At 43.8% G+C, this 27,939-nt stretch overlaps 1 protein-coding gene and 1 long non-coding RNA gene across 4 annotated transcripts; both read right to left on the bottom strand.

Annotated features, from left to right (window-relative positions):
• Positions 1 to 812: 812 nt before the first annotated feature.
• LOC118399791 (uncharacterized) lies at positions 813 to 3,885 on the bottom strand. The gene is made up of 4 exons (XR_004828910.2): positions 3,706 to 3,885; positions 3,223 to 3,302; positions 2,755 to 2,828; positions 813 to 2,655 (listed from the first exon to the last, which is right to left on the bottom strand). It is a non-coding gene; the product is annotated as an uncharacterized LOC118399791 (long non-coding RNA).
• A 2,021-nt stretch (positions 3,886 to 5,906) lies between these two features.
• On the bottom strand, positions 5,907 to 27,935 carry LOC118400418 (E3 ubiquitin-protein ligase NRDP1-like). Of its 3 annotated transcripts, none has more exons than XM_052473674.1 (9): positions 27,767 to 27,935; positions 27,210 to 27,340; positions 22,246 to 22,328; positions 20,868 to 20,983; positions 17,281 to 17,552; positions 16,827 to 16,962; positions 16,547 to 16,650; positions 15,727 to 16,013; positions 5,907 to 7,046 (listed from the first exon to the last, which is right to left on the bottom strand). In XM_052473674.1, exons 1-9 carry the CDS (start codon positions 27,833 to 27,835, stop codon positions 6,958 to 6,960), a joined length of 1,287 nt encoding a protein of 428 aa, XP_052329634.1. In that variant the 5' UTR covers positions 27,836 to 27,935; the 3' UTR covers positions 5,907 to 6,957. The 3 variants fall into 3 exon arrangements, with proteins under 3 accessions (XP_052329634.1, XP_052329636.1, XP_052329635.1); XM_052473676.1 differs by having other exon boundaries at positions 27,724 to 27,906; XM_052473675.1 differs by lacking the exon at positions 5,907 to 7,046 and having other exon boundaries at positions 12,309 to 16,013.
• Between the last annotated feature and the right edge of the window lie 4 nt (positions 27,936 to 27,939).

Raw genomic sequence — 27,939 nt, 5'->3', positions numbered from 1 at the left:
AGCTGGGGTGATGATGATGGGGTTGCTGGAAAACCCCCTCTCCCCCATCGCTCCATGGTTTGCAGCACGCGATCCATGGCTGTGCCGAGACTTTGCAACATAGTCGCGTGCTGGTGTACGCGCTCCTCCATAAGTAGAGGAGGGCTGTGTGCACCTGCTGACTCCATAGAAGGTGCATTAACTTTGGCGGAAGTCATGACAGAAACAATCTTGAGTCATGAGAATGGGCCTAATTGGGGACACTGCTAAAACAACAAGCCAACATTTATTTAAATTTTTATTTAACCTTTATTTAAGTAGGCAAGTCGGTTAAGAACAAATCCATATTTACAATGACGGCCTACCAAAAGGCAAAAGGCCTCCTGTGGGGACGGGGGCCTGGGATTTAAAAAATGTAAACAATATAAATACAAAAAAACAAAAATACAATATAAATATAGGACAACATCAACAATGTTTCTTAAGAAAAAATGTGCCTTGAGTTTTGTCACACTCTAATTAAATTTGTCATAAAGATCCCAAGGCCAACCTCACTTAATATATTGCATTTATTATATCAGGTACAAAAGCATATTAATATTAGCACTTACTTATTAGCATGTGCAAGGAGGCTGCATCCAGGGCTCACCATCAATCTACATTGGTAGGGCTCACCATTAATCTACATTGGTAGGGCTCACCATTAATCTACATTGGTAGGGCTCACCATCAATCTACATAGGCAGGGCTCACCATTAATCTACATTGGTAGGGCTCACCATTAATCTACATTGGTAGGGCTCACCATCAATCTACATTGGCAGGGCTCACCATTAATCTACATTGGCAGGGCTCACCATCAATCTACATTGGTAGGGCTCACCATCAATCTACATTGGTAGGGCTCACCATTAATCTACATTGGTAGGGCTCACCATCAATCTACATTGGTAGGGCTCACCATTAATCTACATTGGTAGGGCTCACCATCAATCTACATAGGCAGGGCTCACCATTAATCTACATTGGTAGGGCTCACCATTAATCTACATTGGTAGGGCTCACCATCAATCTACATAGGCAGCGCTCACCATTAATCTACATTGGCAGGGCTCACCATTAATCTACATTGGCAGGGCTCACCATCAATCTACATTGGTAGGGCTCACCATTAATCTACATTGGTAGGGCTCACCATTAATCTACATTGGTAGGGCTCACCATCAATCTACATAGGCAGGGCTCACCATTAATCTACATTGGTAGGGCTCACCATTAATCTACATTGGTAGGGCTCACCATCAATCTACATAGGCAGTGCTCACCATTAATCTACATTGGTAGGGCTCACCATCAATCTACATAGGTAGGGCTCACCATCAATCTACATAGGCAGTGCTCACCATTAATCTACATTGGTAGGGCTCACCATCAATCTACATTGGTAGGGCTCACCATTAATCTACATAGGTAGGGCTCACCATCAATCTACATTGGTAGGGCTCACCATTAATCTACATTGGTAGGGCTCACCATCAATCTACATAGGCAGTGCTCACCATTAATCTACATTGGTAGGGCTCACCATCAATCTACATAGGTAGGGCTCACCATCAATCTACATAGGCAGGGCTCACCATCAATCTACATAGGCAGGGCTCACCATCAATCTACATAGGCAGTGCTCACCATCAATCTACATAGGCAGTGCTCACCATCAATCTACATAGGCAGTGCTCACCATCAGTCTACATAGGCAGGGCTCACCATCAATCTACATAGGCAGGGCTCACCATCAATCTACATAGGCAGGGCTCACCATCAATCTACATAGGCAGGGCTCACCATCAATCTACATAGGCAGTGCTCACCATCAATCTACATAGGCAGTGCTCACCATCAATCTACATAGGCAGTGCTGACCATCAATCTACATAGGCAGGGCTCACCATCAATCTACATAGGCAGGGCTCACCATCAATCTACATAGGCAGGGCTCACCATCAATCTACATAGACGGGCTCACCATCAATCTACATAGGCAGGGCTCACCATCAATCTACATAGGCAGGGCTCACCATCAATCTACATAGGCAGCCCAGAATAGATCCGAACCATTTCGATAGCCCCGACAACCCCACCACCTCAATCCGCTTGTCACTCGGGTCTGTGGTAGAGAACAGAACACATGAAAATACTATACATTGTCATATGCTTTTGAATCCCCTGCACATGCCAGAGGTCCATAGGAACCAATGAGCTCTCCTCAACCCCCCCATTTACATCAGCAGTTGTCACAAAGTGTTTTTACAGTCACCCGGCCCAAACCCCAAAGAGCAAGCCAAAGCAAGAGCACACAATGATACACATTCATAGTGGAAATAACAGTTAATAAGAATTAAGATATAATTTAACTAAATATGTCACACAGATCTCCAAATTGGAAATTGGTTAAAAAAAGGTAGCACATTACATGAACCTTACATGAACCCTTCGACATAAGACAGTTACTGTCGTAACAAGGACATAACAGATAGTTTATGTAATAGTACAGTCCACTTCCCTCCCACCCCGAGATGGTCAAACTGCACTTGTATTTACCGGGGTCCAGGTCCTCCGTTGGAGAAGTTGATGACCTGCCGTGGGTTCAATAAATAGTGGAACTTCGTCATCACTCTGAAACATACATGCCATGACATGATATTCCCTCACAGTCACAGGACAACATGCTATTAGTGCAGGTATTTTATGATGTCTGTGCTGCTCTGTTCTTACCTCTCCCCCTGCTTCCCTCCACTCTTTGGGTTCACAAAGACCAGAAGAGGGTGGGTGTCTGGAATTGGAGAAATCTGCAAAGGGAGATGGGGAGGAGAACATATGAATCTGTTAATTCCCCAAATTACAGGAAATATGACTGACATTCGCAGATCCATATAAAATTAAAATGGATTACTGGCTTTCACACATTGGTGCCCAGGCTAATAGATAGGACTGGTATTTTGTGTGAGGTGGATATGCATACCCCTGACATTGATAGTTAGGGGACCCTACACTCTTAGAAAAAAGTGTTCCAAAAGTTTTTTGGGGCTGTCCCCATAGGATAAACCTGTTTAGGTTTCAGTAGAACCCTTTTAGGTTACATGTAGAACCTCTGTGAATAAGGTTCCACAAGGTACCAAAAAGGGTTCAACCTGGAACCAAAATGGGGACAGCCGAATAACCCTTTTAGGTTCTAGGAAGTACCTGCAGAATGTGCCCGTCTGGGGTGATGTCCTCTAGGCTAGTGTCCTCCGTGGAATTCCTCCTTCCCTCTTCATCCTTCTCTAGAAACCCAGGGACAGAGAGTTAGGAGCATGGCAAGGAATAAACACATTTAACACATACTGGAGTTTTAGTGGGTGACAAAATCTGCTTGCATTTTTTGCTTTTAGTGGAAGAAAAGTCTTTATGGCAATTAACAGCGGGACTTCATTTGCAAAATGTTGTGGAACGGAGTCATGGGCTTGTCATGGGTTTAATGGCTGACCTTGGAGACTGAGTATATGGCCAACGGTGGCAGAATGTGGTCTCTTAGAGACCCACAGTAGCACGATGATGACCCAAAGATCACACATTTGTCATGGCGCTAAAACAAGACAGTCATTGTAAAGACTAGTGGCAGCCTGTGTGTACACATACATTCAAGCAAGTAAACACGCACGCACGCACACACACACACACACACACCCAGTGCTTCCCTTCCAGGGTCTTGATCTTCTTGTTGCAGAAGGGACACTTACTGGAGTCACAGTCAGCAATGACCCAGCCATGAGCCGGCACCTGGAGCAGACAGAGGGACAACATCCACAAACCCATATCAACACTATAGCCACCAGAGCAAGATTCAATTTCGCTGACTGAAAACACATTCTTGAAATGTACATAAAAGTGATCAGGTGCGCAGATTAATCAAAATGTAAAATCATAATTTTACATTGAAATGTGAAGGACATTAGAACTATTTTGAGCCTCACCCCAATCTGTTTTTTGGATTTTATGAATGTTTGGGCACAAACACACCAAGACAGTATTGAAGAGGACATGACAACACTTTTTCCCCCTCAGGAGACTGAAAAGATTTGGCATGGGTCCCCAGATCCTCAAAAAGTTCTACAGCTGCCCCATCGAGAGCATCTTGACCGGTTGCATTACAGCCTGGTTTGGTAACTGCTCGGCATCTGACCTTAAGGCGCTCCAGAGGGTAGTGAGCGCGGCCCAGTACATCACTGGGGCCAAGCTTCCTGCCATCCAGGACCAATATACTAGGCGGTGTCAGAGGAAAGCCCCAAAAATGGTCAAAAACTCCAGTCACCCAAGTCATAGACTGTTCTCTCTGCTACCACGTGGCAACCGGTACTGGAGCGCCAAATCTAGGACTAAAAGGCTCCTTAACAGTTTCTACCCCCAAGCCGTAAGACTGCTGAACAATTAATCAAATGGCCACCGGACTATTTACATTGACCCCCCTCCATTTGTTTTTTTACACTGCTGCTACGCATTGTTTATTATCACTTCACCCATACCTACATGTACAAATTACCTCGACTAACCTGTACCCCCCGCACATTGACTCGGTACCGGTACCCCTGTATATAGCCTCGGTATTATTATTTTATTGTGTTACTTGTTATTATTCTTTATTTAGTTTATTTGGTCAATATTTCCTTAACGCTTTCTTGAACTGCACTGTTGGTTAAGGGCTTGTCAGTAAGAATTTAAAGGTCTACACATTGTATTCGGCGCATGTGACAAATCAAGTTTGATTTGATGGATCAAGGTTCTTGTTGGCAATAGCGACCATGGACGGTGTACTTGTATACTGATCGGGAGAGAAGAAAAAAAACACTTAAGCATTTCTCTTTGGAAATGTTTTGTTGTTTTTGAATGTTGTTGGCAGTATCAACAATGTGCAACTCTCTTCCATAGGCAGAATATTGGATCAACTGTATTGATGAAAACGTTTAATATTTAAGTCTCGCGTTGTTTACTAAAGCTGCACTTAAGGAGGGTGGGCATTGTGAGTGCAGGGGCAGGGAAGCTGAATCATGTTAAATGCATAAATAATAAGTTAAATGATGGTTGATTGACATTGTGGCCCTACCAGGCTTAGTTTTGAGAATCATATGGCACACATCTGTGCAGCAATCAGGGGGCATAAAGAACAACAGCAGTGATCACCAACCCTGGTCCTGAATAGCTATCGGACATGCAGGCTTTTATTCCAACCCAGCCCCAACACACGATTCAACTAATCAACTACTGATACAGGACTTGGTTAGTTAAATCAGTCAATTGCTGGGCTGGGACAAACGCTTGTATGCCCTTAGGCCTATACACTGTAGCTCTCTCAAGGACCAGAGTTCAGTTAGTGACCACAGAACTACAGTCTACCGGGACACACAGAACTCCGGTCTATGAATATCAGACACAGAGATCGCCGCCTAGTGACGGGATAGAGCTCTTACAGATGCAGGACAGGCCTCATTTCCTGAGGCCCAGTAGCATGCTCCTACATACGCTGCAGTACACAGGCTTGTTAAAGTACTTCATCCTCCAAATGTGCTGCCAGTCCATTTCTGCCATCTGAGCGAGAGAGAGAGATAGAAAAGAAAGAGAGGAAGAGGCAGGGTTCTTTGTTAAAAACAGTCAAGTAAACAGTGGGGTAGTCTCGTTGCATGGTAGACTCATAGCGAAGGAGACACTGTGGCTGTGTGAAGAGACGAACAGCATGGTATAGTAAACAGCACACCAATCCAAACAAGTATCTATTGTATGTGTGTACAGATTTATTTCTGATACAGTCCTGTCAACAAAGTTTGAGGGCCATGAATAGATCGATTTTGGATAAGACATAACTTTGGGGTGACATTTAAAAGTATAATCTCAAACAGAATTGAATAAAGCTTTATTAAGATGTACAGTAGTTGAACCATAGAGCACATAACAAATGTTCTAGGACATAAGGAGTCTATTGTCATATGCTGAATTGTGTATAATGATTGAGTTAACCAGAGGAGCCAGAGTCTGACTGTCGGTGCTTCTTGTTTTGAGTCCCAGCAGCACCAGCAGGGGCACATTGTTAATCCCAGCATCGATGGCCTTCATCATGTCCTTCAGCACCTTAGGGACCAATCAGAGTAGTTAGGCTTCCACTGTTCCTGGTTCCCTGCCAATCAGAGTAGTTAGACACCCACCGTTCCTGACCAATCACAATGCATGCTAAGTCTCACTGCGCTGCTGTGAGTGGACATCACTTCAAATTTAATTTAGTAAATGAATTTATTGGAATTGAATTTAAACCCAACCCAGCTAAATACTGTTAACGTTAACCACTCATAGCTATTCATTACAACTCTCTAACCAGGAACTTTCCCAAGGACTATTAAACTGAATGCTGCTGAGTGTAGATTTTGGGCCCAATTCAATCAAGACCGGTAACTAAGTTACTGGGATGAGACAAAACAATTTCAGAAAGTGTATATTTAGTGTGGTTTTCCACTTTAATTTTGAGTGTGACTTCAAATCCAGACCTCCATGGGTTGATACATTTGATTTCCATTGATAATTTGTGTGATTTTGTTGTCAGCACATTCAACTATGTAAATAAAAAAGTATTTAATAAAAATATTTAATTCATTCAGATCTAGGATGTGTTATTTTAGTGTTTCCTTTATTTTTTTTCAGCAGTGTACATCATATAGAAAGTACATTTCAGTCAAGTCATTTACTGAGCTGTCCAGGAGTCCGTTGCCATCTGTCGTAAAGTTTGAAAGTAACTGAAAGCACAAGGTTATGAAATGAGTAAATCGATAACAAATCCTTTGTTTCCACTCTCTGCTCCCTGTCTCTCGTCACTGGTGAATTGAAAGCAGCTAAAATATAAACTTATCGGGGAATACAAACTATCACACAGAATTACATTGGTGAAAAGACAGTAGGCTACTCAATACTCATGTTCCAGTTTGTCTGCGTCTCTTCCTCCTCCATCACAGAGAAGTAACATGACACATCTTTGACGTAGACTTGACCTGAAAGACAAAGCCAGGAGTTTATTCAGATGTTTAGCAATTGGAATTTTATTCACTTCCTGCCCATATCAATTAAGGAGCCATTTACAATACGCATCAAAGTATAACATATTGTTGGGCTATCGTAAACTCATGAATGTTCACATCAATGCTGTCACTTTTTAAGAGCAATTGATGGGCATTGAGGGTATACGTAAGATACAGTGCCTAGTGAAGGCAGGCAGGGGTCGATAATCCAGAGTAGTGGGGCAAAGATAAAGGACGGCAGGCAGGCTCAGGGTCAATTCAGGCAGAGGTCGGTAATCCAGAGGTGGGGCAAAGGTGCAGGCAGGGTCAGGGGCAGGCAGTGGTCAGGCGGGCGGGAACAGGACAGGCAAGGGTCAAAACCCAAGAAAAGAGACTGGGGAAAAGCAGGAGCTGATACAAAAAAACACTGACAAAGTACACTGGTATAAATACACTGGATAATGGGGAAGATGGGCGACTCCTGGAGAGGGGTGGGTTTAACTCGGGACACATGACAGGTGGGGTGTATACAAAGGGTACGGGGAAACAGAAGATGAACAGCAGAGGGACTAATCGTTTTGAGATGGGAAATGGGCCAAAACAACAGGGGGAGAGATTGCGGGATTCCACCCGGAGGGGCAGATCCCGGGTGGATAGCCATACCTTCTGCCCGAGACGATGCCGGAGTCTGATGGCGATCCGCTTGTCGTTGATACCTGGAGGTGGTCTTGAGGAGGGCCGACCAGGCTCTCCTCCGGGTACGACGACAGCGGTGGACAAACATCTGGGTACGCCGACCTCTACCTCCTGCTCGGTGAAGAGCAGGGGCTGATACCCCGGGGAACATTCAAAGGGTGATAGGCCCGTGGCAGAGCAGGGAATGGTTGTGTACTCCACCCACACAAGCTGCTGGCTCCAGGTGGTGGGGTTGGCGGAGACCAGGCAGTGCAAAGTTGTCTCAAGGTCCTGGTTGGCTCGCTCCGACTGGCCATTGGACTGGGGGTTGAACCCAGAGGACAGGCTGGCCGACGACCCAATGAGGGTGCAGAACGCCTTCCAGAACCCAGGACGAGAACTGAGGGCTCTGTTCGGAGACCATGTCCATGGGCAGTCCATGGATCCGGAAGACGTGCTGCACCATGAGCTGGGCTGTTTGTGGTTGGTCCATACGATGAATGCATGTTCTGGCCCTTCCAGCCAGTGTCTCCATTCCTCCAAAGCCATCTTCACTGCGAGAAGCTCACGATTTCCCACATCGTAGTTTTTCTCCATGATGTTGAGGCGATGGGAGAAGGCGCAGGGATGTAGCTTCAGGTCCAGGGCAGAACGCTGTGACAGGACCTTCCCCACTCCTACATTCGACACATCGGCCTCCATCACGAACTGATGGGAAGAGTCAGCATGAACCAGGATGGGAGCAGTGGTGAAGCGATGTTTGAGGTCCCGGAACACCCGGTCAGCAGCCTTGGGAGAAGTGAGTGTTGACGGGGGAAGCCAGGGTGCTGTAACCCCGGATGAAGCGGCAATAGAAGTTGGCGAACCCCAGGAAAGTTGCAACTGCACCCTGGACAAAAGGCTGGGGCCAATCCACCACCGCTCTTACTTTCCCGGGATCCCTCTGGACACTCCCAGCAGAGATGATGTACCCCAGAAAGGGGATGGTGGAGCGATGGAACTCACACTTCTCTGCCATAACAAACAGCTGGTTCTCGAGGCGTTGAAGAACCTGTTGGACGTGGGGCATGTTCTTGGGGGGAGCCGGAGAAGACGAAGATGTAATCGATGTAGATGAAGATGAACCGGTTAAATATGTCGCGAGGAACATAATTGCTGGACATGTTGAAGGCGGTCTTCCACTCATCCCCCTCCCGTATTCGCACAGTTCTTCACCGTTATGTCATTGAGTCCCCGGTAGTCGATACACGGGTACAGGGTCTTGTCCTTCTTCTTCACAAATAAGAACCCTGTGCCGGCGGGAAAAGGGCAAAGGACATATAAATTCTGCACTACAGTTGTCACCGGGGCGGAGTGGAGCTAGGGAGAAGGTCAATCCAGCAGTCATATGGTCGGTGCGGCGGAAGCGAAGTGGGCCGGGTGTTGTTGAACACCTCCCAAAGGTCCTGATACTCAGCGGGAATAGTGGAGAGGTCTGGGAAACCTTCCGAGCGAGCCCCCAGGAAGATGTCCAGGGGCAGGTTGAGCTGACTTCAGATAATGGGCGTGGCAGAACAGACTCCAGCCCATGATGGCACCAGTAGACAAGTTGATGAGAGGATTGTGTCACTGAAGCAAGGAGAATCCCAATACCAAGGATCATCAAAAGTTGTGCTATAAATTCTCGGACAACCCAAAGATTCCTAGATGCCCTTCCAGACTCCCTTGGCCTACCCAAGCACGTCATAGTACAAAAATCAGTTAACCACCTAACTGAGAAACTCAATTTAACCTTACGTAATACCCTAGATGCTGTCGCACCCCTAAAACAAAGAAACATTTGTCATAAGAATCTAGCTCCCTGGTATACAGAAAATACACAAGCTCTGAAGCACTCTTCCAGAAAATTGGAACCGAAATGGTGCTACACCAAACTGGAAGTCTTCCGACTAGCTTGGAAAGACGGTACCGTGCAGTATCGACGAGCCCTCACTGCTGCTCGATCATTATATTTTTACAACTTAATTGAGGAAAATAAGAACAATCCAAAATGTAATTGTTGATACTGTCGCAAAGCTAACTAAAAAGCAGCATTCCCCAAGAGAAGATGGCTTTCACTTCAGCAGTGATAAATTCATGAACTTCTTTGAGGAAAAGATCATGATCATTAGAAAGCAAATTACGGACTCCTCTTTAAATCTGCGTACTCCTCCAAAGCTCAGTTGTACTGAGTCTGCACAACTCTGCCAGGACCTAAGATCAAGGGAGACAAGTGTTTTAGTACTATATCTCTTGACACATTGATGAAAATAATCATGGACTCTAAACCTTCAAGCTGCATATTGGACCCTATTCCAACTAAACTACTGAAAGAGCTGCTTCCTGTGCTTGGCCCTCGTATATTGAACATAATAAACGTCTCTCTATCCACCGGATGTGTACCAAACTCACTAAAAGTGGCAGTAACATAGCCTCAATTGACAAAGCCAAACCTTGACCCAGAAAATATATAAACCTATCGGCCTATATCGAATCTCCCATTCCTCTCAATAATTTTAGAAAAAGCTGTTGCACAGCAACTCGCAGCCTTCCTGAAGATGCACAATGCATACGAAATGCTTCAGTCTGGTTTTAGACCACATCATAGCACTGAGACTGCACTTGTGAAGGTGGTAAATTACCTTTTAATGGCGTCAGACCGAGGCTCAGCATCGGTCTTCGTGCTCCTAGACCTTAGTGCTGCTTTTGACACCATCGATCACTACATTCTTTTGGAGAGATTGGAAACCCAAATTGTTCTGTCCATGTACTGACAACTACTGATCACAACTACTGATCAAAAACTACTGACCACAGCTACAGACCAGAATATCTGACCACAACCACAATTTCTGATCAAAACTACTGACCATAACCACACAAATACTGACCACATAACTACTGACCACAAAACTTCTGACCACAGCTACTGGCAACAACCACTCAACTTCTGACTACAACCACTGATCACAACCACACAACTACTGACCAAAACCTGAACTACTGAACACAACCACAGAACTACTGCCCACAACCATACAATAGCTGATCACAATCACACAAGGTGGCTTATGGTTGAGAAATTAACATTCAATTCTCTGGCAACAGCTCTGGTGGACACTCTTGCAGTTAGAATGCCAATTGCATGCTCCCTCAAAACTTGAGACATCTGAAGCATTGTATGATGAAACTGCACCATTTAGAGAGTGGTCCTTTATAGTCCAAACCCAAGGTGCACCTGTGTAATGATCATGCTGTTTAATCAGCTTCTTGATATGCTACACCTGTCAGGTGGATGGATTATCTAGGCAAATGAGAAATGCTCACTAACAGCGATGTATTTGTGCAATTTAAACAAAAAACAGAAATCCTAGTTTTGTGCGTATTGAAACATTTCTGGGATCTTTTATTTCAGCTCATGAAACATGAGACCAACACTTCACGTTGCGTTTACATTTCTGTTCAGTGTAGATCCGTCTCTTTACACTACCATAAGTATCTCTTGGACCTAGTTTGTGTCGTCAAAGTAGTGTAGTGTAAAGACGCCCTTAGATTCAGACTCTATTGTGTTCTATGTAAGCCATTGTTCCAACAAATATTTATACAAACTGGAGTTGAGAAAATAAAAATGGATACATTCTTCAACTGAATTATAAGTGAATTGTATACACATTTAAACAGGCATAACACAGTAAGTATAAGGGAATAATACTTACATGAGTATTAATAACAGCCTACCCATCACCATTATTAACTCGTTTTGGAACATCAAATTACACTGTAGGTTAGTGTCCAAAATCAGTTCTAACCTTGTTAGTCAAACAAGTCCAAGGCGTCGTGTTAGATAGGCACCATAGCCTACACATTGTGTGTTCTCGGCAGGTGGTCATAGCTCTTTCACTAGGCCACATTTGATTACAGGTGGAGATTAATCAATTACTTACTTAGCATAAATACCTTGAAGTAAGTCCTAATAGATGGCAATGGTGACGAGGGACAAGTGGACCTGAAAGAAATCCTGTGTCCACAGCAGAATTCAGCCGAACATGGGTAAAGTTACGTGGCCATAGCAGTAGCGTAGCCGTCCTAAGTGAGTAGATGTTTTTAGTGTATTAGGGCATTACATAAATGGATTTAGTGGGTGGGGAGGGGTTTCCCGCCAGCTTGCAACAAGTTACACTAGCACCACCTTGGTGACAATATAGGACAGTTCCTACATCTATATTTATGCGATAAGTGGTTAAAGTAATCCATTAGGACAGGAGGCCCTTTTTACAATTGAATTTGTCTTTTGACAAAGGATAACTGACAGAATACTCCAGATTAAAAATACAAGAGCCACAATCACTGTCCTCAAGAGTGGATAGGTTAGAAAGGATACAATGTAGCTTCTCAGGGCACAGCAGGTAGAATATTTCCTCATCAATACATGAACAAGTTGAGACATGTTTTAGGCCATTACAATGTAATGTTTTTCATTGGGGAAGATTTCCCCTTGTATTTGAAATAGTGTGTTTTTGTTATAAAACAAATGAACACAATACAACAATCCAAACCACCAGGAATTCTTATCTGCTTTTAATGAAAACATAGCTCACAAAATAAAACTATGGATAGATACTGAAATGGAAGTGCATCAGTATGTGAATATTGATATATGATGGTGAACTATTTACAATAAATGTGTAATTCTAACCCAGTTGTCTGGTATTATTATCAAGTCAGTATGGCATCATCACAGTAACACACTAGTTCACATGAATAAGCAAAAAAGGTAAAGACAGGTGCAGCCCAAAACCAATTTAAAATATCAGGGGTACTTTCAGTTCGATTAAACGTTTGCTACGGTGTGTGACGGTTTGTCCTGAACGACACGGATCCGAAAATCTTCTACTTTCTTGAGCCAACTTTGATGTACGTTTGCTCTGATTGGTAGGGTGTGACTTTTTTATTTAATTTAACTAGGCAAGTCAGTTAAGAACAAATTCCTTTTTTCAATGACTGCCTAGGAACAGTGGGTTAACTGCCTTGTTTAGGGGCAGAATGACAGATTTTTACCTTGTCAGCTCAGGGATTCGATCTTGCAACCTTTCGGTTACTAGTCCAACGCTCTAACCACTAGGCTACCCTGCCACCCCATGAAGCAATGAGTGACGTATTTAAAAGGGCAGAGGCCATGCTGACTGAGTTCCCCAACCCAATCGCTCCCCGTTTTTTCAACTGGTCGTTGAAAAAAACAGCACCGTTTCCATTTAATTGAATGTTACACACCATTTCCCCCGTATTGAATGCCACACCATCAAACTGTAGCAAAACATTTTGCAACGAAAACCAGCATTTCTTACTGGGTAAGTTCAGGTTCGTCCCTTCCGTTTTGTTCCTAGTGAATACATCCTAGATTTCAGTTTAACATCAAAATAAATATTTGTCCTGTCTCTCACTGCCTTCTACATTTCTGAATAGTAAAATGGAGGGTCTAGCCACTAATCCTTCATCAATTATTTGGAAGTTTCATCAACATTCTGACCTTTTTGTTTCAAGTACAGTATTGTAAATCATCCATCGTCTAGGAAGACACAACAGAACCCTTCTATTCAAACTGAAGCTGCAAGTCACAACACTATAAAGAATAAAAGCAAGAATCTGAAACACAAGTTTTGGAGTGCTGTGTTTGTACCTCTGCTCTAGACAAGCTACTTAGTGATCTTCTCTCACTAACCCATTGCTTCAAATCACTTCACTAGCCTTTGATTTAGGGATCCAAAAGAAGAGTTCAATATCTGTCTTAACCAATGAAGGAAATGGTTTGAGATTTATACTTGGTGCGACACAGCCTTTCAGGAAGTGAGTTTGAATCCTATACATGAAGTATATCAAGGCACCTAACTGACAGAGCAAAGAGAGACAGCCATATAGAGGAAGCAGATTAAGACTAGGTTCCAGTTTTAACGTAGATCCTAAGAGGATTGTAGAGGGCAGTCTAGATATTAGTTAGCTTCAACCGCTTCCTCCGAGTTAAATACAAGTGTATTCATGTTCTTGTCCATTTTTATTCAGTCACCCCAGGAATTGAATTTAGACTAATGTAATGAATCAGCAGAGGTAAAGTGTGTGAACTTGTTCATTATTTGGTGGATGGAAGTAAAACCAAATAGTTTTGTTCTCAAACTAAGAAGTTACACAATCAAATGGAAAAATGCCACAAAAGGCTATCACTATACAGAAAATCTAAACCAGAATAGTCCAAACTTAGGAGTAAAAGCTTTGCTAATTGTGGTGATGGATTCAGGGTCACAAATCACCTAACCTCATCTGGGAAAAATATTACAAATCAGCAAAGCCACAGGGAAGTAGTTCATGTACGACTGAACACAATATTAGGATAAGATACATGATATACAGTGATGTGTTAGTGACATGCTATTTGACAACGATTAAAATATACAAAACCTAAATAATAAAATAAAACAGAACAGACTTTTGGCTGATGTTATTTTGTACATAAATGCTTTGGTAGCCTGAGTCTTTATTTTCATACAAATTGGACCCACTTCAAACCAACTACATAAATATCATAAGAAAAACAATTCAAACACAGGACTAACTCAGACAAATCATATACAACAATAACATCACAAAAAACACAAGGTGTGAAACTCAAACCAAAAGAAAGTTCCAAGTCTTCACTGTCCATCTACTACTCCTACCAGAAGTGACATTCCTGATTAGCTCCGCATCCCGAGGATGAACAAGGGCATTCCTGATTAGCTCCGCATCCCGAGGATGAACAAGGGCATTCCTGATTAGCTCCGCATCCCGAGGATGAACAAGGGCATTCCTGATTAGCTCCGCATCGCGAGGATGAACAAGGTCTGTTGTCGACAAAGGGGAAGGTGATACCATATTATGTGATACTGTAATGATGGAAAATGTAAATTGGTCCTTCCCCCCTAAAATGTGATAAAACACACTGCATTTACGTTCAGCACCCCCCCGCATCCATGTGCATACCGGGGCTCACATACAGCAGAGCACATCCAATAGGATTCACTTAACCAATCCAAGCATGCATTCCTTCTCCTGAACAGGAAATAATCCAAATTTCTGAGCCCAGGGAGGAGAGAGAATGCCATGGAAATAGATAGAGAGCATTGATTATGCAAGAATGGGCTGTCATCAGTCAGGATGTGGCCCAGAAGTTAATTGACAGCATGCCAGGGTAGATTGCAGAGGTCTTGAAAAAGAAGGGTCAACACTACAAATATTGACTCTTTGCATCAACTTCATGTAATTGTCAATCAAAGCCTTGGACACTTATGAAATGCTTGTAATTATACTTCAGTATTCCATAGTAACATCTGAGAAAAATATCTAAAGACACTGAAGCAGCAAACTTTGTGGAAATTAATACTTGTGTCATTCTCAAAACTTTTGGCCACGACTGATTGAGACACAATCACAGCTCTCTTTTTTATTAGTGGGAATAGTTGTACAGATTTCCTAAATTCAACAGATTTATAGCTGAATTCCTGGTGATTTTAGTATTTTTTGGACCAAAAAAACTAAAATCCCCCCCAAAATTGCTAAAAGCTTTAGGGGGCCAAAAAAACTAAACACTTGAAGGCTGGTTTTGGCTCGTGGGCCACCTGTTGCCAACCTCCTGCCCTATACCAGTCTACTGGTGATGGTGTCATATCTCCCTAATCCCTGCTTTGTCATTGGCTCTTCCCCTCCTCTTACTATCTTATAGGCACCCTATTCCCTTTATAGTGCACTACTTTTGAACAGGGCCCATAAGGAACAGGGTACCATTTGGGATGCAACCGTAGTGTTACAGCATCCCCTGCTCCCTCCTCTACTCAGTTCAGGTCAGTCAGAAGTCTCCCCTCTGCTCTCCACCACCCTCAGCCGGGTCATAGTATCTCCTCCACCCCGTGGGCGAAGATCATGACCAGGCCTGGCTCCAGGATCATGTCCTCACCCATATGCTGGTTCTCACAGGCCATCACCACCACTGCTTGTTTCCCGGGGATACGCTTGGCCACGTAATTCTCATAGTAGCGCCGGTTCATCTGCCGCGTCTCAAGCGTGGCCAGGCCGGCGGGCCAGTTCCTCTCGTGGGCGTTCTCGATCAGGTCGTTGACGATGGAAGGCGGGCAGCCACTGTCAATGAGTGAGCGCTTGATGACCGCCTGGAGGACAGCGTCCGGTGTCGAGATCATGCCGCCCCAGCGGGTGACGCGCACTGGCTGGAGGGAGTTCACCCACCTAGGAGGGGAAGTTGAGGAGAGGATGAGAGGGGGGACTGGGATATTATGATGGCTATTTCAATCATGTAATAACAACTAGATGTGTCCTAATACGTAGTTATTATAATCATATAGAAATCGGACGATAAAGCGGAAGTGATCAACACCGACCATACAGAACACTTATCACAGGCCTTTTGCTGATATTGTTCATTACAATAAGTATCCTATACTTGATAAATGTGAAGTTTGAAATGAAATAAGTTGATGGATACCACAACCACCAAACTAATAGCTAGAAATATTTTAAAGGGAAGAAAAACTAAAACTGGTGCACATTAATGTTATAAACTTATTGTTCCATTTATCGTTATTGCATCAATTCAAAATTTATTACGATAAGGATTTGTCTATATCGCCCAGCTCTATAATTATCACTTAAATGAATGCCTAAAAAAGGTGGAAAATGATGCAGCGTAGTAAGTTAAACTGTCTGATTGTAAAGTGTTCTGTGCAATTGAGTATTGCACCAGTGCTTAATAATCCACTCACTCCAGGATCTCATTGTACTCAATGGTCTCTTCGAGGTTCTGCAGGTTTGGGTTGGCACTGTGGATGGCTCTCATGCATGCCTTCAACAGCTGGATGTCCCGTTTCTGGAGGCAGAGAGGAGACATCACACTGGGCTTGCAGACCACGCTGCCGCAACATCACACAAACACTCGGATGTACAAGCACTGACACACACGCGTGAAAACATACATACACTTACCCACACATACACAAATACACCCTGACGCACACACACATAACTGCAGACACACACGCAGACCTGCTCTGCTAGCTGGTGCTTGTGTTCAGCAGCAGTCTTGTCCAGGTCGGTGACCTTGCCCTGCTGTTGCTGCACCACGCTGCGCAGGTGTTTGATGCAGTTGTGGCTGGACACCTCGTCTTTAGGCATCTCCAGTCTGAAGGGACGTAGGGAGGACATAACAGCTGCTCAGCCGACTCACCTACAGCCCCAGTAAACTACAACCTTTAGTCAATACCCTACCCCCACAGCCCTGTTGACCCACTAACCCAGAGCTACTGTCGTAGCACCACTCGCCTACAACACTTTCCCAATCCGATTCTTGCGCCACTCTTGGGGTTGTGCTCATACTCCCTCATATAGATGAAGTTTACAGTTAAACAGCTTTGCCTACGTAATTTATATAAAGGATTAACAAAACATGCTCTAAAATAGAGCCTTGAGGAACCCCTTTGTTGGAGCCAACCCCACTCACCCGCAGCCCTGCTCGCACTGGAAGGGCCTCTTGGGGTTGTGCTGGCAGTCCCTGAGGTGCGACTGCAGCTGGTCGAGGCGCAGCACGGCGGTGCAACCGAAGCCAGCGTTGTCGCAGGTGATCTGCAGCTTGGACAGCATGTTGCGCATGATGCGGGGCACGGGGCGCAGGTGGGCCAGCGTCACCACGCTGCGGTCCACGGGGCATATCTGCTGCTGGGAGAACCACTGGGTGATGCAGGCATTGCAGAAGGCGTGCTCGCAGTGAGGGGCCTAAGGATAGAACGAGTGTTACACACGTAGGAAGAAAGGGACAGCAAACAAAGACCCACTCCGGTGAAAAAGCACTGTGTTGTTAGAAATAGATTTTCGGTTGACAATATAAAATGTATAATATGACAATTTTTCTGTTAAAAACATGTTTTGAGAGAGACATTCCGATTCAAATGTCAAATTATTGGAATGACTAGAGGTAGGGTTGGGCGATATTGCCTAAAAATCAATCGATTTTTTTCAAACTTATGGCCGATTCACAGAATACACTGGGTGTACAAAAAAATAACCTGTCCTTTCCATGACGTAGCTTTCACCTTGTTAAATCCACTTCAATCAGCGTAGATGAAGGAGAGGAGACACGTTAAAGATTGATTTTTAAGGCTTGAGACAATTGAGAAAGAATGGACAACACAAAAGATTTAAGTGCCATTGAAAGGGGTATAGTAATAGGTGCCAGGTGCTCCGGTTTGAGTGTGTCAAGAACTGCAACACCGCTAGGTTTTTCACGCTCAACAGTTTTCCGTGTGGACTAAGAATGGTCCACCATCCAAAGGACACCCCGCCAACTTTACACAACTGTGGGAAGCTTTGGAGTCAACATGGGCCAGCATTCCTGGGGAATGTTTGACACCTTGTAGAGTCCACGGCCGATGAATTGTGACTGTTCCGTGGGCAAAAGGGGGTGCAATTCAATATTAGGAAGGTGTTCCTAATGTCTTGTACACTCAGAGCAAGCTTTGTTGTACAATTAAAAAAGGTAAAATACACTGCATTTAAAACAGTCAACAATAATGAATGAATGCAGGGCGTGTGAAATTATTTCTAGACTAAATGTAAGCCTTCCACAACCGTAAGACCCACTAATAATTACATTATTTAATCAAAATAATCAAAATAATTTAAAAAAGCTTTTTTGCAATAATCACTGATCTGAAAATATATTTCTGTTACAAATTTAACCAGAACCATGAATTATGCGCATTCACCAATAAATGACTAACTTCTTGTAGCGGGCATTATAGAAAGTTAAAACAGGTCTCAAACAATCTCAAGCCCACATGTTAGTGAGCTGCCAGGTAATATTTGTTTTAAGTCTAGCCAACTTGGATCTATGTGCTCGCTAACAAGGTAGGACAGTTCAATTGTTATGAACGCACCCTTCTGTCCGTCTCTAACTGTTTAAACAGTATGCTAGCCTCTCCACTTTGTTCAGATGCTGAAATCAAGTGGCCCACCTTATTTCTCAGAATGAGAACGAGTTAATGGTAGTGGTAAGTGGTACAGCAATGCACGCGCAACAAACTAAGTGTTCATTGATACTCCTGTTATAAACATAAAAAGGATATCTTTAGAAATGTTCACTTCTTTCTTACAGTCAAATAATGTCTCCATGTGTTTCGGTGTCCATATGACCCATTCTGTTGGACCAAATCTCAAATGCAAATAGCGAGTTGAAACTGCTGGTCACAGGAGGAAGCGATCGCTCCTCTTTGTTATTGTTGTAAGTGGCAGAGGGAGGGGCTTGTTGTGTTTGGGAGTGGCATGTGTGTGTGTAAGTAAATGGGAAGGTGCACACAGCACAGAAAGAGTGGAGGAGACGAGACCAAAAAGAAAACATGAGAACAAACTGACATTTTCATAAATAAAAACATAATTCTTACAATACAGGCCTTTGGAATACCGTGCAAAACCATACATTTGAATGAATTCAATATATTGCCCAGCCCTAACCAGAGGCAAAGAGCATGAAGCATAGCAGTTCTGCTGTGGGTGAAGGGCTCATCAACGCAGGGGTGACAGTACTGATGACATCAGTGCGTGATGCTAAGCTAGCGACGGGCCGGCTAGTTTCTGCTGGCTACAATTGCCATTCCCACTGCAGTTCCTGGGTGTGTCAGGAGGAAAGCTACTGGTAGCAATGAATCCCCCAGATACTGAACCTTCTTGCCCTCTGTTCCTCATGCAGTCCCTGGGTAAGTCGCAAATGGCATCCTATTCCCTATTCTCCTATTCCCAAGGCCCTGGTCAAAAGTAGTGCATTATAGGGAATAGGGTGCCATTACAGACACAGTCCTAGTTCTTCCCATCTCAGTGGGGTTTTGTGCTGCAAAGCTGCTGATTCACACTGGGGCCCCAGAGGAAGTATAAATTATCATCACACAGCTGAGTGCAGATTCAAGCAAACTGAATTCCAATTCTTCCCTCGCTCTCTCAGTATACTATGTCCACATTCCTGTACTGCTGCCAGAATTCTGCACAAAGTCCAAGGACAGCTCTGAATGCATAGGCTACATTGACTGTTCAGCGTCACTTTCAGTCACACTAGCTCCTTGCTGAATTAACCTACCAACACATGTGCCCACAGACACAGATGCAATCACTCACTCCTAAACACAGTGCAAAACAAAGAACACTAATAACACCAATTGACCAATCCCTAGGCTGGAAAAAGTGTTTTGTACTATAAAAAGCACAATCCAGCAACCATTTGCTCCAAAGGCAAACATGTAGGAAAACAATGCCATCCTCTTCAAGTGTGCCTATTTAAAGCTGCTCACCTCATGGTTGGTCTCGATTTGGGAGATTGTTATGTTAGCATCCTTATGCTTTATTTACATTAACAGGACTAAGCATCGCCACTCACTTCTATCCTGATTACCTACACCATCTTTACGCACCATTACAAACATAAGGCTCTTCTCATTCATCTAGAACAAGAATGGACAAACCTTCCTTCAGAGCTCATCTCTCCATATTTCCTTCTTCCCTCTATCTTCTGTCCTCTCCCATTGCTGTCACTGCATCTCTCTAAAAGTCGATTATCCTGTAAGCTCTCCTCTCTCTGCCCATACCCTTCCTGGCCAAGACGCGATTTAGCCCATTCTCAGGTGTCTGTTATTGCCCCCACCCCCCCATACAAGCATTGGATCTTCATCAATGGAGCTTCATCATAGAGAATTAAATTACAAGTCTAGTGATATAATGTATATAGAAATGCAAGAACAGCTTATCAGCAAGAGCACTTCGGACAAGATGATAACCATCTTTTTAGCATCACAAAATAAATGGCCTGCGCAAGGCCTACAGGACTGAAATGTCCTTTTTTCTCCTTTCTCTACGACAAATCGAACAGCATGTGTGTGGTCAACGTGTTGACAAGAACTGGATCCTATTTGACTGAAATGGAACTGAATTCACAACACGCTGACAATTCCTTATTTTTCAGTGACTGAGGCAGCACTGATTTTTTTAAACATTGAAATGCACTGCTTCTCCAATGGCTGAAATGGTACAGATGTGCACGTCACTGACCTGCACGGGCTCCTCCAGGACTCCACTGCAGATGGGGCACAGCAGGTCTTCATCCACTTCCCCCTGGAACCGGGTAACGTCGTAGCCCATGGCACATCCCCAGATCCAACTACAACCTGCAACACAGGTGAGGAAATGGTAAGCCTACAGAGTACAAACCAACATGACAACCTACATGCCAACCCACATGCAGGATTAGAAAACGACATGGAACACCCTCAAAGAAAAAAGTATAGATTTCAATTTGCCAGAACATATCTTCCCTACAGTTCCCCTTGTTTACAGGAAGCTGCACTGGGGTCGAAACGCAATCAAGGTTACATTAAGACACTGTGGAGCCGGCGCGAGATATTGATTGGAATACGTACGTCAGTGCAGGGATGGGATGTGCCACTGTTATCCAAATTGTACCTTTATCCACACTGCTCCATCGAGAAGGTGTCTTCATGTACCCATGATTGCCTTCCGACTTCAGTGCAGCTCAGTGTAAACAAGCGTAACAGTAGGGTCGATATCTTATCGCTTAGTTCTCAATCATGTTCAAAATAAACAACCTGTATATACAGTGCATTGACTTATTCCATTTAGCTGTGTTACAGCCTGAATTCAAAATAGATTAAATAGGCTTTTGTTTCCTGGTGTTTTTGTGATGGTAGAGTGTGCAAAACAAATACCCACTAGATTGATGAAAATAGTCATGATATCATTCTGCCAGGTATGCATAGTCTACTTAGTAGTTAACATTTAATTGAGGAAGTCTCCATCTACCAGACGACCGTTTTCATTAGCATCATCCTTAACGGCTACACAACGTGGTAGACGTGCATCACACACACAGACAGGGGTATTCTTGTTGCCTCTTCAGAAAGATGCAGGAAATAAGAAATCACTGATGCATTCTGTTGATGTCTTAATGATACATTTGGACAGATAAAATAATTTTCAATAAATGTAGTTTATTAAGATCAATACATTGTTGAATATTGTTGAATTCCATTTTAATGCCTGGATTCCGTGAGGGCCCTATTTATCATATTTACACCAGAATTAGGCTCTCCACTACCCATTGTTCCTGCAGTGATGATTCACAATCTTCATCTAATGTTTACATAATTTATCTGCAGATAATCGACCCCCAAATCCTAGGCCTACCAGTAGCCTATACAAATTAGGAAGCCAAATGAACAGCTCTCACGAATGCGATTCGGTAGGCTACACTGACTGACAAGAGATGGCCGCCTCGCTTCGCATTCCTAGGAAACTATGCAGTTTTTTGTTTTTTTACGTGTTATTTCTTACATTGGTACCCCAGGTAATCTTAGGGTTCATTACATACAGTCGGGAAGAACTACTGAATATAAGAGCAACGTCAACTCACCATCAGTACGAGCAGAAATATGACTTTCCTGAAGCGGATCCTGTGTTCTGCCTTTCACCAAGGACAACGGATTGGATCCCAGCCTGCGACCCAAAACAAAGACGTCGTAAAAGAGGGAAACGAAGCAGTCTTCTGGTCAGGCTCCGGAGACGGGCACATCGCGCACCACTCCCTAGCATACTTCTCGCCAATGTCCAGTCTCTTGACAACAAGGTTGATGAAATCCGAGCAAGGTAGCATTCCAGAGGGACATCAGAGACTAACATTCTTCGCTTCACGGAAACATGGCTCACTCGAGAGACGCTAACGGAATTGGTGCAGCCAGCTGGTTTCTTCACGCATCGCGCCGACAGAAACAAACATCTTTCTGGTAAGAAGAGGGGCGGGGGCGTATGCCTTATGCTTACGAGACGTGGTGTGGTCACAACAACATACAGGAACTCAAGTCCTTCTGTTCACCTGATTTAGAGAGACCCTGGGTCTCGATCCCGCCCTGTGCAACTGGGTACTGGACTTCCTGACGGGCCTCCGCCAGGTGGTGAGGGTAGGTAACAACATCTCCACCTCGCTGATCCTCAACACTGGGGCCTCACAAGGGTGCGTTCTCAGCCCTCTCCTGTACTCCCTGTTCACCCACGACTGCGTGGCCATGCACGCCTCCAACTCAATCATCAAGTTTGCGGACGACACTACAGTGGTAGGCTTGATTACCATCAGCGACGAGACGGCCTACAGGGAGGAGGCGAGGGCCCTTGGAGTGTGGTGTCAGGAAAATAACCTCACACTCAACGTCAATAAAACAAAAGGAGATGATTGTGGACTTCAGGAAACAGCAGAGGGAGCACCCCCCCTATCCACAGATGGGACAGTAGTGGAGAGGGTAGTAAGTTAAGTTCCTCGGCGTACACATCACAGGCAAACTGAATTGGTCCACTCACACAGTCGGCGTTGTGAAGAAGGTGCAGCAGCGATTCTTCAACCTCAGGAGGCTGAAGAAATTCGGCTTGTCACCAAAAGCACTCCCAAACTTCTACAGATGCACAATCGAGAGCATCACCGCCTGGTACGGCAACTGCTCCGCCCTCAACCGTAAGGCTCTCCAGAGGGTAGTGAGGTCTGCACAATGCATCACCGGGGGCAAATTACCTGCCCTCCAGGACACCTACAACCCCCGATGTCACAGGAAGGCCATAAAGATCATCAAGGACAACAACCACCCGAGCCACTGCCTGTTCATCCCGCTATCATCCAGAAGGCGAGGTCAGTACAGGTGCATCAAAGCAGGGACCGAGAGACTGAAAAACAGTTTATATCTCAAGGCCAGACTGTTAAACAGCCAACACTAACATTGAGTGGCTGCTGCCAACACACTGACTCAACTTCAGCCACTTTAATAATGGGAATTGACGTAAAATACACTGCTCAAAAAAATAAAGGGAACACTTAAACAACACAATGTAACTCCAAGTCAATCACACTACTGTGAAATCAAACTGTCCACTAGGAAGCAACACTGATTGACAATAAATTTCACATGCTGTTGTGCAAATGGAATAGACAACAGGTGGAAATTATAGGCAATTAGCAAGACACCCCCAATAAAGGAGTGGTTCTGCAGGTGGTGACCACAGACCACTTCTCAGTTCCTATGCTTCCTGGCTGATGTTTCACATTGTATGATTTTTAAGTAATTAATTAGCATTTTATTGCATGACATAAGTATTTGATACATCAGAAAATCAGAACTTAATATTTGGTACAGACACCTTTGTTTGCAATTACAGAGATCATACCTTTCCTGTAGTTCTTGACCAGGTTTGTACACACTGCAGCAGGGATTTTGGCCCACTGCTCCATACAGACCTTCTCCAAATCTTTCAGGTTTGGGGCTGTCGCTGGGCAATACGGACTTTCAGCTCCCTCCAAAGATTCTCTATTGGGTTCAGGTATGGAGACTGGCTAGCCACTCCAGGACCTTGAGATTCTTCTTACGGAGCCACTCATTAGTTGCCCTGGCTGCGTGTTTCGGGTCGGCCCATCTTCAATGCTCTTACTGAGGGAAGGAGGTTGTTGGCAAAGATCTCGCGATACATGGCCCCATCCATCCTCCCCTCAATACGGTGCAGTCATCCTGTCCCCTTTGCAGAAAAGCATGGATGTTTCCACCTCCATGCTTCCCGGTTGGGATGGTGTTCTTGGGGTTGTACTCGTCCTTCTTCTTCCTCCAAAGACGGCGAGTGGAGTTTAGCCCAAAAGGCTCTATTTTTGTCTCAGACCTCATGACCTTCTCCCATTCCTCCTCTGGATCATCCAGGTGGTCATTGGCAAACTTTAGACGGGCCTGGACATGCGCTGGCTTGAGCAGGGGGACCTTGCCTGCGCTGCAGGATTTTAATCCATGACGGCGTAGTGTGTTACTAATGGTTTTCTTTGAGACTGTGGTCCCAGCTCTCTTCAGGTCATTGACCAGGTCCTGCCGTGTAGTTCTGGGATGATCCCTCACCTTCCTCATGATCATTGATGCCCCACGAGGTGAGATCTTGCATGGAGCCCCAGACAGAGGGTGATTGACCGTCATCTTGAACTTCTTCCATTTTCTAATAATTGCACCAACAGTTGTTGCCTTCTCACTAAGCTGCTTGCCTATTGTCCTGTAGCCCGTCCCAGCCTTGTGCAGGTCTACAATTTTATCCCTGATGTCCTTACCCCCCTCTCTGATCTTGGCCACTGTGGAGAGGTTGGAGTCTGTTTGATTGAATGTGTGGACAGGTGTCTTTTATACAGGTAACGAGTTCAAACAGGTGCAGTTAATACAGGTAATGAGTGGAGAACAGGAGGTCTGTGAGAGCCGGAATTCTTACTGGTTGGTAGGTGATCAAATACTTATGTCATGCAATAAAATGCAAATTAATTATTTAAAAATCATACGTGATTTTCTGGAGTTTTGTTTTATATTCCATCTCACAGTTGAAGTGTACCTATGATAAGAGACAGACCTCTACATACTTTGTAAGTAGGAAAACCTGCATAAATCGGCAATGTGTCAAATACTTGTTCTCCCCACTGTATATACTGCACTCGATACCATCTACTGCATCTTGCCTATGCCGTTCTGTACCTTAATTTATTCATATATCTTTATGTACATATTCTTTACCCTTTTACACTTGTGTATAAGGTAGTAGTTTAGGAATTGTTAGGTTAGATTACTCGTTGGTTATTACTGCATTGTCGGAACTAGAAGCACAAGCATTTCGCTACACTCGCAGTAATATCTGCTAACCATGTGTATGTGACAAATAAATTTGATTTGAGATTCAGTGACGTAATGTCTGGCAAGCCCGACAAACTAGGAAAGGAAATCTTGGAAATCCTTTGGTTTAGATATCATGGACATACAGTATAACCAGGTTGCATGATTTAGGAATGGCAAAGGGATTAGGGCTGTCCTTGGAAATATATATATTTTTTTAAAAGAACTTGGTCGACTGAGTTGTCTGTTCTTTTCGAGAAATCGATTGGTCAAATTTTAAACGTGAATTTTCCATATATAGACACACCCTGTTTGAATAAAATCAATATATGTAGGCAACTGAGCTCATCTGATGCTTTAAGCACTGCGATTAAAAATGAAGACACTCAAATTACTAAAAAGGAAACCATAGATCAATATAGTCTAAGCAAAATGTTTAAAAACTGTTCCCGACCCTCCACCTCCCACTGCTGCTGGCCTTCGCAGTTTCTACCCATTAAGCTCCTGAAGTTGCCAATAAAAGGCTACACCAACGGTCGGCAACCTTTTCCAGTTGGAGTGCCAGGTTGTCGTACCATTTTTACCGATCTGGGCGCCAGTTATGAGTTTTATATGCACATTCTCGTGGAACAGTTTCATTTATAATAAAGTCTTCATCTCAAAAACCTATGTCATGTGGTTAATCAACATTCTAAATTAAAATTATACAAACCTAAAAGTAACTTCTATTGCCATTGCTAATATGTAAAAATAGCCTACATTAAGCCAACAAATAAAAACACTGCAGCTCTCAGGTAGAAAATAGCCCGATAATTAAAAACTATATATAAATCACATTGGCTACACATGGCCTGTCTGCAAGGAACTTGAAACATTATATCAACTCTGTCTGGCTGGAAGCTATAGATAGCAAACTTGCAACATTGTATAAAATATTCTGGACCCTCAGAGTTTCCTGCCTCAGTGAGCTCCTGACAGACAGACACATTCCTTCTTGGACACTGCTCGGCGATGCAAATGACGACTTCCAAATCAGAACAGTCTATTGATTACAGATATAGGCTTGGATGTGGGGAAAGTTCCACTAGGATCTAGAAACTCTGGGCTAGACACTGAGATGAGAAGTCTTTCAGAATTGAAAGCAAAGGGTTTGTCATTAATAAACAGAATCTACTGCACACCATTTCTCTGATGTGATTTCACTTTGAGATAGCCACTGTTTATGAAGAGTCAAGACTAACTATAAAGACACTTACCCACTATAGTGCAAGTGGGTTTTATTTTTGACTAAGACTAGCGGTAGTATGAACATTTATGGTGTGGATACTTCTTGGGTATCAGTGCACTTTGAAATAACTACCTGGATCTATCAAATGGTACGCCAATGAGTTGGAGCATGGATTAAATCAACAAAAGCCCAACATTCTCAATGACTATGGACAATACAACTAAAACACTGACTTTATAGTAATCAATGATCAAAAGGTCAAATTACAGGGTATTTATGGTCACAACTAGGAATCAGCCATTATTGACACTAACCCTGGAGCAATCATGATTAAGTAGCTTGCTCAAGGGCAGGTCAACAGATTTTACACCGAGACTGCTCAGGGATTTGAACTAGGAATCTTTCAATTATGGGCCCACGCTCTAAACGCTAGACTACCAGCCACCCCCAGTACCTGTACATGTGTGTTCAATGTCCACTTACCGGTGTCTTTTCTTCCTTGGGCCAGAATCCACAGCCCTCCTACTCATTGAAATTAAGGACCACTGGGGCAGAATTATGGGAAGGAGATGAGCAACCTGGGGCCTTGGTAATGATGTCCTGGGAAAATGAGTCTGGGGAAAATAGTAACGTTATGCAACGTTGTTGGGATGAATAAAGTTACTGTCCCTTTAATTTACTTTATAACCAGTTTACGATATGACTAACGTTAGCGCTGTTTGCTACTCAAACACGTAACTCATCATTACTGTTCCAAATGGAATACCGTAACGTTAGCTATGTGGCTAGCTGCAAACAGATGAAAGATGCATATTGGATACTAATTAGAAAATCTGACGAGCCAGTGTGCACGCAAGTTAGCCACAGCTGACTAACTTACGTGAACAAACGTTAGCTAGCTAATGTACAGCTTAGATGGCTGCAACAAGGTGGAATCACAAAGGAAAACAGAGAGAGAGCAAAGCTAGTGATATTTCGTCGAATTGAGAAACGTTACCTCTTGATATAACAATCAATGATTAAATGGTATTTTAAATTACGTTTGCGTCAGTATTTGGGTTAGCATGCCAGCACGATATCCATTTTTTTCTTGATTCCCGTGACCACATTTCCACGTCCAGCCCTCACTCCTGCAGCTAAGCAACCAAATTGTCAAATCGTTGATTGACAGTTGACTCCACCTATCTTCGGTACGTTCAGTGTCCCTTCTCAG

Source organism: Oncorhynchus keta, chromosome 21 (genome assembly GCF_023373465.1).
Source record: "Oncorhynchus keta strain PuntledgeMale-10-30-2019 chromosome 21, Oket_V2, whole genome shotgun sequence".
Lineage (NCBI taxonomy): Eukaryota > Metazoa > Chordata > Actinopteri > Salmoniformes > Salmonidae > Oncorhynchus > Oncorhynchus keta.
Note: the sequence above shows the minus strand (reverse complement) of the source record. Positions and strands in the feature narration are given on the sequence as shown.